Source organism: Silurus aristotelis (assembly GCF_946808225.1).
Source record: "Silurus aristotelis genome assembly, chromosome: 17".
Classification (NCBI taxonomy): Eukaryota; Metazoa; Chordata; class Actinopteri; order Siluriformes; family Siluridae; genus Silurus; species Silurus aristotelis.
Window position 1 is genome coordinate 1,916,000 of NC_139590.1, and position 11,356 is coordinate 1,927,355.

Consider the following 11,356-nt stretch of genomic DNA (forward strand, 5'->3'; position numbering starts at 1 on the left):
TACAAATTATGAAAATATTTATTTATAGCACATTGCAACAATGCACAGGATAAAATAAATAAAAATTAAAACTTAAATGCACTGATGTGTACATTAAATAATAATGTACAGGCCCTCTGGCCTGCTGAAAGGTTGTACAATTAAATATGTTCTTTAATAAAAACAAAGTGCATTCAGAACAAGTGCAACTGCTTAAAGATACAATACAACACTATCACTGCGAAACTTCCCGCCTTTTCAGAAACCTCCAGCGCAGACGGAGTGCGCGTGCTCGGAGGGGTTTTGCTTTTCTGTGCGTGTTCCTCTCATATTCAGCATAGCGATCGGATGTTTGGATTTCAGGTGATAAATTAAACCCGACGTGGAGAAAGTCTTTGCAGACGCACCCCATCTTGAAATTTCGGCATTACGTGTTTTGTAAATCGCTCTCCGTGGGTCTTTCTCAGATTTACTGAAACACGTCCACACCGCAGACATGTTGATTTAGACAAGCACGTGCAGGGCGCGGTTTCTGTTTCCGTCATCACAACAAACTGTTTCGGCCACGTTGTTTCGGTGATCAAAGTCTTTCGGCCGAAAACCGAAAGTGCATCTATCTAATCTAATCTAATCTAATCTAATCTAATCTATCTGGGTATGTGAGGTATCTATATTTAGGGAAGTTCTTATTTGCAAAATTGTGAAATGAAGGTTTTGAAACCCCCAGGCTATTTCAGGTGCCAGAGACGTCTCACGTGAGAAGGACCTTGCACTTCACTGCAAACGTCAAGATATAGAAAGACTGGAGATGACAAAGTTTGAAAAACGTGAATAGTTGTATACAATACAATCGATACATACAGAAATACAACTCCAAACGCCTAAAGAGAAACAACTACACATACACACACACGTTATATCCATTTAAACTGAGTAAACAAACACATCCTGCAGTTATGCACAATATACATCATTCCCATCATTCATAGTGAAAAAAACATTTTCATACTTACATATTTATTTCAAAATTCATATAAACAGCAAGAAATTTGACACAAGAAATGTGCATATACATATTTATATATTCATACATGTACACTACATACACAGATCTGTCCATCAATACACACACACACTTTCCCACACATACAACATTACAAATACACACACAGACACACACTTTCCCAAACATACATATACACACATGCACATACACGCACACTTCTCGCTTTCATACGTTCTTACAGCGATTATATGATCAGACTTATTAATACGCGCATTTATGAATTCATACATATCTACATATGTGCGCGCGCGCGCGCACACACACACACACACACTGTGCATAAATACAGACAAAACCTTCTTGCATACCATCATGTGTACATACGCATGCACAAATACCTACATACACACTTTCATACACAGATGCATTGATTTATGAGTGCTGTATATCAGTACTAATCTACATACCTGAACAAACACACACACACACACACACACAATGTAAAGCTTAACTGGAAATGCACTGGCGACTGTTTCACATCAACAGACTGAAGATCCTTAAAGTTACTGCACAACACAAGAACTTTAAGGATGGATTTGGACCTGAAGTAATAACAGTCTACTACACAGGTTAAGGGTTACAGCGTACATGAACGCTTCTGCATTTAACCGTCCACCACTGAACACCTCAACAATGATGGAACTGTAATGAATGGACATTCGGTGTCAAGGATGAGGTTCCCTTTTGAGTCTGGTTCCTCTCAAGGTTTCTTCCTCATATCATCTCAGGGAGTTTTTTAGTCACCACAGAAAAATAAACCCTTGTAAGCACTAAACTTATACATTCTGTTATACAAGATTTTAACCTTAATCTCAATAAAGATGCTTTGGGTCACAATAATGACTAAAGTTTGATGTTTGTCTAAAGAAGGTTTATTTCAGACATTGAAATCAGACACACTTTGACATTGAAGCCACTATCATTAAAGTTGAAAAGTAAATAATATCTGCAGGTCCTGTTACAATAAAAAAAAAAATCTCCGTACAAAATTTAGTATAACGAAAGAATGCGAGTTGAAAAGATAAACAGAAGAGGATGAGATAAATATATACGCACCAAACAGGTTTAACATTATGACCATGTGCCTAATATTGTGTTCGTCTCCTTTTGCTGCTAAAACAGTCGTGAAACCGTCGATCATCACCAGCATGAACTTCTTCAGCAGTTTGAACTACAGGAACTCATCTGTTGGATGACGTCCAGCCTTTGCTCCACACGTGCATCAACGAGCCTTGACCCTGTCACTGGTTCACCACTGTTCCTTCATTGGAGCACTTTTGATAGATTCTGACGACTGCAGACCAGGAACATCCCACAAGAGCTGCATTTTATAAGAGTTTAGGAGACGCTCTGACCCAGACGTCTAGACGTCACTAATGATCGCCCAAATCCTTACGCTCGTCCATTTTTCCTGCTTCTAACATCTACTTTGAGTACAAAATGTTCACCTGCTGCCTAATAAATAAATCCACCCACTAACAGGAGCCATGATGAAGATCATCAGTGTTCTGCACTTCACCACTCAGAATGTTATAATGTTCTACCTGATCGGTGTAGATGTATCCATATTAATGAAACCACATGTGATTAAATAATAATATCAGATCATTCTCTCTCTCTCTCTCTCTCTCTCTCTCTCTCTCTCTCTCTCTCTCTCTCTCGCTCTCTACACACTACTCTAGACAGTTTGCGTAAACTGCTTCACAGTTAAAGTTGTTATTTATCGCACTTACACAAACATCTACATTAATGTAGTCATTGTCAGAGTCGCCCGAATCGTCCTTCTGCTGGAAAACGTCTTTTGTGTTTTCATAATCCGCTTCTTCGTCCGTCTCATCGTCTGCTTGAGGGGTCTCGTATATGTCTCCGGCACCTGTGACGTCTGGTAGCTGGACTGTAGCTGTGGTTTGTAAAAAGAAATGAATAGAAACAAAAAAAATCAACATTCAATAAAGTGATGAAGGGCATCAAAGCTGATAAACTTTCTATGTAAATAATTGATTTTAATCTTTATTTTATTATTAATAAAATTATAATTATGTTCAATAATTGTCAGGAAACAAGTTCTCGGTCTCTCAATTGTTCACTTTTTTTTTATTTTCTTTCCAGAGCACTGACCCTGGAGACTCCTGTCACAAATACACATAAACATAAACCATATGTATTGGGACACCTGACATTTCTACTCATATGGGCTTCATCCTCAAACTGTTAGCACAAAATGTTTCCTTCTCTTGAACCAGGAGACCCAAATCTGTTCCAGCATGACAAAGTGCACAAAGCCAACTTCATAAAGATCTGCTTTACATGGGTTGGAGTAGAAGATCTCCTGCTATAGAGCTCCAACTCTGTTGAACACCTTTGGCATAAATGTTTCACGCTGACTGCACCCCAGGCCTCCTCACCTTCTCAGCTCCATCAGTACCTGACTTGACTTACATCAATGTAGCTGAATGGAATCAGTAAACAGTAAACAGGGACTAAATGTGGAATGTTCAAAAAGATTTTTTTGAACATTTGTATTTTTTTTTACTCACGTTTATTCTTCTTCGAAGAATTCACCTGATGTTTTTGTCTTTTTTGCATCTTCACAAAGCAAATGATGACCGGAACTAGGAGGAGAAGAAGTCCTGCTGCCAGTCCAACAGCAATGTAGGGAACTGGGGATGCTGAATGAGAAACCATCATCATATCATCATGTTTTTAAAAAAACAAAACTGGAGAACAGGAAAATAACAGAACTAGTTTATTTTACTCCACCTTTCACAGTGATGACCAGGAGCTCAGTGGCGGTGGAGGTAAAGTTACGTGAAGATACGCTAACTTCATAAGTACAACTGTAGTTTCCCTGATGGTCAAACTCTGCCTCAGGAAACTGAAAGATTGCTGAGTGGTTCAAATTGGATTGCTTTTTGGTAAATCCATTGAACAACAAGTTGAAGGAACCTCCTGGATACTGGGGTTTAGTGGAGCAGTTGATGGAGAAGGCATAACCCTTTATCACTTCTAGTCCATGAGAGCCCCATAGTCCATGGAACCATCCTTTATCAGCTCTGAAGGAGATATCAGGCTGCTGCAAGTTCACTAGAAGACCACAGGGTATGTCACATAAAATGCACAAGTGCAAACGACATTTAGTGCAACAACACAATGACACTAACGATGCAACACTGAGCAGTACATAGAGCTGACATACAGAAATAAGAAACACTGTACTTAATGGTGATGCTTATGGTGATGCTTCAACAACAGTCATTTGTGCAATGAAAGTGTTTGCATGCATTGCATGTGTGTGTGTGTGTGTGTGTGTGTGTGTGTATCAGTCTCTTATTGAGGAGGCTGAAGGCATGTGGGAAGAAACTGTTTAACAGTCTGGCTGTGAGGCCCCCAGACGCTTCGGTAGCTCTCGATGGCAGAAAGGTGAAGAGTGTGCATGAGTGGTGTTGTGTGTGTGTGTGTGTGTGTGTGTGTGTGTGTGTGGTCAGCCACAAAGCTGGCGGCTTTGCAGATGCAGCATGTTGTGTAAATGTCTGTGCTGGAAGGAACAGTTACTTTTAGTTACTCAACCAATTTTACTCAGTATTTGGCTTCAAAAACTTCACATGTCCAGTTACATTATGGTCAGCTTAGCTGAATCGGATAAATCTATCATGTGCTAGTACAACCCCAATTCCAAAACAGTGTGAAAAACAGAATGCAATGATTTGCAATCTAATAAAAACATATAGTATTCACTATAGAACAAATAAAACATATCAAATGTTTATACTGAGAAAATGTACCATTTTTTTGCATTTTATCAGTAGGAAGAGAAAAAAAAGAAGATGTAAATTGTGGCAGGGAACGTTGTCCATGCTGACCTGGATTGAAGGTGTTCATCATAAAAGAAACCTGAAATATAGAGGTATGCTACTACTTAGTAATTGTTATGTTTACATACTTAAATTCAGACAAATGTGCATTGATTATTAAATGTGTTTAACCATTTTTATTAACGGTTGCAAATGTTTTGTATGGTGTGGGGGTGGAGCATTGTGGTGGGGGAGGTGACAATAGAAATCTCGCCTAGGCTGCAAAAAAGGCTAAAAGTTCATGCGTATGTGAACATGATCGAGAAATGCTACCATCTTCTCTGGGCCAAAGCTCATGCAAAATAATCTGTGGCAAAGTTTAAAACTGTGTTATAGTCAGATAAATACAAATAAAAAAAATGTTTTGCCAACCATGGACACCACGTCCTCTGGACTAAAGAGGAGAGGGACTATCCAGCTTGTTATGATAACAATGCTATACCAAAAACTCCATCTATGACAGCAGCATGGCTCTGTTGTTGAGTCCGGGTGCTGAACTGACCTGCCTGCAGGCGAGACCTTTCACCAATTGACTTTAATGCATCTTAAAAAGAAAAATATGCCAACAAAGACCCAGGAGTGATAAGCAATTAGAATCCAATATCAGGCAAGAAAGAGACAACATTCCTCTCCTAAAATCCCAGCAACCGGTTTTCTCCCAGACATGTACAGACTAAAGAGGGGATGCTACGCAGTAGGAAACAGGGGCCTGTCCCAACTTTTAAGAGGCGTGTCGGTGCAATCATTTTCAAAATTACTTTATTTTTTCTTCAAAATGGTACATTTTCTCAGTTTGAACATTTTATATGTTTTCTATGTTATATTGTAAATAAAATATGGGTTTATGAGATTGCAAATATCACTGCATTCTGTTTTTAATAACATTTGTTTCGGAATTGCAGTTGTATATCAGTCAGGCTTGAAAAGGTCACAATGCCATTTAGAAGCCTACAAGATGCCAGTGCTCCATGGTGGGAACCATTATCTTAAAATGGAGAAAACCTTTTTGGAGAACATTAACAACTTATCTAGAAAACCACAAAAGAATCATAAACATCTGAAAAGTACGCCTTAACAATGATGGAACTGTAATGAATAGACATTCGGTGCCACCCAGAGAAGGATGGGTTCCCTTTTGAGTCTGGTTCCTCTAAAGGTTTCTTCCTCATGCCATCTCAGTGAACTTATAGACACTATACTTATACACTCATACTTCAGAACCTCTTTGCTGTATCTCTGTTAAGCTGTTTTGGGACAATGTCCTTTGTTACAAGGTGGTATCAAAAAGTTTAGAGACTTGTTCTGTTTACAAGAAAGTACTTGGTTTATCTACAGTTACACACTATCACATTTAAAATGGTCCCTTCGCACAGCAACACAGTGCTCCCAGCGTTTCTGCCACTTTTTGAACGTGTCCTGGAAGTCTTCTTTTTGAATCGTGTCAAGGACCTTCCTCAAATCGTGTCGGATCTCCACAATGGTGTCAAAGCGGCGAACTTTGAGAAGCATTTTCATCTTTGGGAAGAGGGCGAAGTCTGCAGGAGCCAAATCTGGCATGTAGGGTGGGTGCAGAATGAGATCATGTGGTTTGTTCTCCGATTATTATTATGCACAAGTGGCCAAACGATTTTGACATTTTTGGAGGTTGAGCACGTCAAAGGTTTTCCTGCCCTCTTGTCGTCTTCTAGTGATGATGTTCCGCTCTTGAAGCTGCTCGTAACGCCTCTTATGTCAAACTTATGTCATGTCAAATGTCTGTGGCAGATTTGACACGTTTCATGCAGAATTACTGTAATTTCCGGACTATTAAACGCACCCAAATATAAGCCACACCCACTGAATTTTACAAAGATTTTTATTTTGAACATAAATAAGCCGCACCTGTCTATAAGCCGCATGTCTACACTGAAACTAATGAACTTTACACAGGCTTTAATGAAAGACAGTGTCTGTTACACAGCTTGTATCTAAACAGTAGCCTACCAAGAAAGTCATTGTTCACTGTCTTCCTCCTTCCTTTCACAACTATTTCTCTCAGGAGTTTATCTTTTGTCATCGTTGTGTGTTTAAAAATTACCGTCGGTGAAGCTTTTCTCCCGACGCCGTGCAGCTCAGAACACAGGTGAAGTGTGTTTTTATGCCCGGTTGTTTTCAGCGTGACGAATGATACGCATTTCCTGTAGACAGTCCGAGTGAGTGGCAGGTCAAACTTCAGAGGAACATCATCCATATTTATGATGTGGTGCGGCCCGATTCAGTGGGAAGCGCATCTGATTTAATATAAAGAGTTTCATTGGTTCACCTGAACCCGTTCAGCAATTTCATTGGTCTAATGTTATGGGGTTCAGTTTTTTGGCTTAAAGTTTGTGAAACCGGGAAAAATCCATAAATTAGCCGCTTCATTGTTTAAGCCGCGGAGTTCAAAGCGTGGGAAAAAAGTAGCGGCTTATAGTCCGGAAAATACGGTACACGTTTTTGGTTTTTGTTCTAACTTGCTGTCCATGATAAAATCGCAGACTAGTGTTCAGAGAACATGGTCATACAGATGGGTCTTCAGAACTGTAGACCCTGCATGCACTGGTGTAATATGGAAATGCTTCTTTTTTTGAATATACAGTGAGGAAAATAAGTATTTGAACACCCTGCTATTTTCTCCCACTTAGAAATCATGGAGGGGTCTGAAATTGTCATCGTAGGTGCATGTCCACTGTGACAGACATAATAAAAAAAAAAAAATCCAGAAATCACAATGTATGATTTTTTTAACTATTTATTTGTATGATACAGCTGCAAATAAGTATTTGAACACATGAGAAAGTCAATGTTAATATTTGGTACAGGAGCCTTTGTTTGCAATTACAGAGGTCAAATGTTTTCTGTAGTTTTTCACCAGGATTGCACACACTGCAGGAGGGATTTTGGCCCACTCCTCCACACAGATCTTCTCTAGATCAGTCAGGTTTCTGGCCTTTCGCTGAGAAACACGGAGTTTGAGCTCCCCCCAAAGATTCTCTATTGGGTTTAGGTCTGGAGACTGGCTTGGCCATGCCAGAACCTTGATATGCTTCTTACAGAGCCACTCCTTGGTTATCCTGGCTGTGTGCTTCGGGTCATTGTCATGTTGGAAGACCCAGCCTCGACCCATCTTCAATGCTCTAACTGAGGGAAGGAGGTTGTTCCCCAAAATCTCGCAATACATGGCCCCGGTCATCCTCTCCTTAATACAGTGCAGTCGCCCTGTCCCATGTGCAGAAAAACACCCCCAAAGCATGATGCTACCACCCCCATGCTTCACAGTAGGGATGGTGTTCTTGGGATTGTACTCATCAAAAGTTCTATTTTAGTCTCATCTGACCACATGACTTTCTCCCATGACTCCTCTGGATCATCCAAATGGTCATTGGCAAACTTAAGACGTGCCTGGACATGTGCTGGTTTAAGCAGGGGAACCTTCCGTGCCATGCATGATTTCAAACAATGACGTCTTACCATTACCAACAGTAACCTTGGAAACGGTGGTCCCAGTTCTTTTCAGGTCATTGACCAGCTCCTCCCGTGTAGTTCTAGGCTTATTTCTCACCTTCTTTAGGATCATTGAGACCCCACGAGGTGAGATCTTGCATGGAGCCCCAGTCCGAGGGAGATTGACAGTCATGTTTAGCTTCTTCCATTTTCTAATGATTGTTCCAACAATGGACCTTTTTTCACCAAGCTGCTTGCCAATTTCCCCGTAGCCCTTTCCAGCCTTGTGGAGGTGTACAATTTTGTCTCTAGTGTCTTTGGACAGCTCTTTGTTCTTGGCCATGTTAGTAGTTGGATTCTTACTGATTGTATGGGGTGGACAGGTGTCTTTATGCAGCTAACGACCTCAAACAGGTGCATCTAATTTAGGATAATAAATGTAGTGGAGGTGGACATTTTAAAGGCAGACTAACAGGTCTTTGAGGGTCAGAATTCTAGCTGATAGACAGGTGTTCAACTACTTATTTGCAGCTGTATCATACAAATAAATAGTTTAAAAATCATATATTGTGATTTCTGGATTTTTTTTTTTACATTATGTCTCTCACAGTGGACATGCACCTACAATGACAATTTCAGACCCCTCCATAATTTCTAAGTGGGAGAACTTGCAAAATAGCAGGGTGTTCAAATACTTATTTTCCTCACTGTATTAATTGTGTAATCAAATGGGGGAAAATTTCAGCAACGTTTAATAATAAATGAATCACATAGCACTAGTTGGTATAACATCCTGTTTGTACTTACCCACAGTAATGTTAATGAAATTGCTCCTGGATGATTGGGAGCCTTTGAATATGTAGTCACAGTTGTACAGGCCCTGAGATGACGCATCTGCAGTCAGAGTAATTTCCATTGCAGACTGCAGAGTTTTTATAACGGAATTATTTTTATACAAAGTGCATTTTGAAGGGGTGTCCGTTTGGTTGGTGATACAGCTGAACTGAAGGACTTCTCCAGGTTGGACCACAGAGTATAAGGGGTTCAAGGTCAGTGTGGGTATCTGCAAGTCTTATTATAAAGATAGTACAGTATGATTATAGTACGAGTATAATGATGTTTGAGACAAAACCAGTTGCAGAAAACTTCATACTTTCCTATATGCATGATTAAGATTAGCTTTTCCCATCATGCAGCAGCAGAGCAATGCAAAAAGCATCATGCTAATCAAGCAAATGTTGTAAGAACAGAATAGCAGAAAAAAGTGTGATCTCTGTGACTCTGATTGTGGCATACCTGCTGGTACCACATGAGCTGATGTTTGTTTTTCAGACACTGCTAAACTCCTGCTGGTATTTTCAGCCACAAAAGTTGCTACAGCTTGCGTAGAATGGTGCAAAAACCACCCTGTGATCATGTTTCATTCCTGTTGGCCCAAAACAGGAATCCGAGGCTATCACGGGGACAGATAAAACTTCATCTGTCTAGTTTGGACGACTCTGTTGTCAAGGCAGCCTCAGATTCCTGTTATTGACTAGACAGGAATGGAGTGTGATGTAACCCAGCCATCCATGTTTCAGAGCTTTGTACTGTACATACTACTGTTACTGAGTAAGTGTTGAGTTATTAGATCCTTCTAAACAACTTAAACCAATCTCGACTCTTACCAACAACTGGTTTTCAGCCAAAAACTGTCACTCGCTTAATGTTTTTTGTTTCTCACACCATTCAGTGTGAACCCTAAAAACATTTGTGTGTGAAAATCCGAAAAGATCAGCAGTTTCAGAAAAACTCCAAACCAGCACGAGGTACAAACAATGAGTGAAGCTCTTGAGTGCTATCTCGATGATGCAAGATTATTCTGCATCGAGCTCCTGCCACATCTTTGCTAAACAGGTTTATAGCTGTTCCTAATTAAGTGGGTCTTCAAATGAATTCACTCAAGTGTTAAATGAACAAATTAAACATGTGGCAGCTTGCGCATTTTATTCTCAAAATGATTGCAGTTTCTGTACTAACACCTTGAAAAGATGCTTAGATGTCAGATGCTGTATATCCCAAAGTGTGTGTAATCCTTAATATGGTTATTATTCTGAAGGATTCTCCAGTGTCAGAGTGTTGACAGAGGTACATTATTCTACACTGTAGAGTTTATGCATTTCAGTTGCATTGCATATGAAATAAAATGGCAAGCAGATAAAAGAAATAAATAATAGTTAAATAATTAATTAAAGAAGAATAAAAAATAATAATTCGACACCATCACAATTCCAATATTTTGAAGAAATATAGAGTATACATATATATATAAACATTGGCAAAAATATTCACTAGAGAGTAAATCTACTTATAGTTTACATGCAAAATAAACTTACCAGCCATTAGGGAACTGTTAATAAAACTGGCTATGGAGAGAAAATAAAAAGGTGGAATTTTTGTTATTGGCTAATTATTTGAATGTAACACAATTTTTTTTGTAATGCATTACTATTTAATTAATGCTGTGGGATACCCAATGATCAGCATCCCACATAGGTTCCTGTAACAAACCCGATTTTGTCAGAGGTTTTCCACCAGCCCTCTTCACAGAAGCTAATCGTGAGGGTTTATAAATGTGGATGTCTTTTTTTAATTCAGTCACCAGTTTTCAAACTCAAGTTAAATATGTCTAGTTTTGTTTGTGCGACTTGAGTGCGACCACTCCAAAATCTTCAAAACAAGTTTCGAATTGTGTCACATTTCGGACATGAAAAAAGTCTATTTTAATTATATATAACTCTCAAATAGAAATATATTTGAGATAAAAAATAAATAAATAAATAAATAAATAAAAAAGAAAAAGTTATTGATAAATTTAGCATTTACCTATTATAAAGGTGAGACACAGTCTTGGCATCCTGGTCCCTGAAGAGTTCTTCAGTTTGATGTCAAATTCACTACTGAGATCCATGAGATCATGCAGTGTTTTTTTTTTTTTTGGAGAGGTGGAGCCTATTCT

General features: G+C 39.1%; 1 protein-coding gene across 2 annotated transcripts; it reads right to left on the reverse strand.

The window, feature by feature from the left end:
* Nucleotides 1–1,901: 1,901 nt before the first annotated feature.
* On the reverse strand, nt 1,902–11,297 carry LOC310740361 (uncharacterized protein). Of its 2 annotated transcripts, none has more exons than XM_083567052.1 (6): nt 11,224–11,297; nt 10,734–10,759; nt 9,166–9,429; nt 3,806–4,129; nt 3,583–3,714; nt 1,902–2,945 (listed from the first exon to the last, which is right to left on the reverse strand). In XM_083567052.1, the coding sequence occupies exons 2-6, from the start codon at nt 10,738–10,740 to the stop codon at nt 2,719–2,721; spliced, it is 954 nt and encodes a 317-aa protein (XP_083423178.1). In that variant the 5' UTR covers nt 10,741–10,759; nt 11,224–11,297; the 3' UTR covers nt 1,902–2,718. The 2 variants fall into 2 exon arrangements, with proteins under 2 accessions (XP_083423178.1, XP_083423177.1); XM_083567051.1 differs by having other exon boundaries at nt 10,734–10,763.
* Nucleotides 11,298–11,356: the final 59 nt, after the last annotated feature.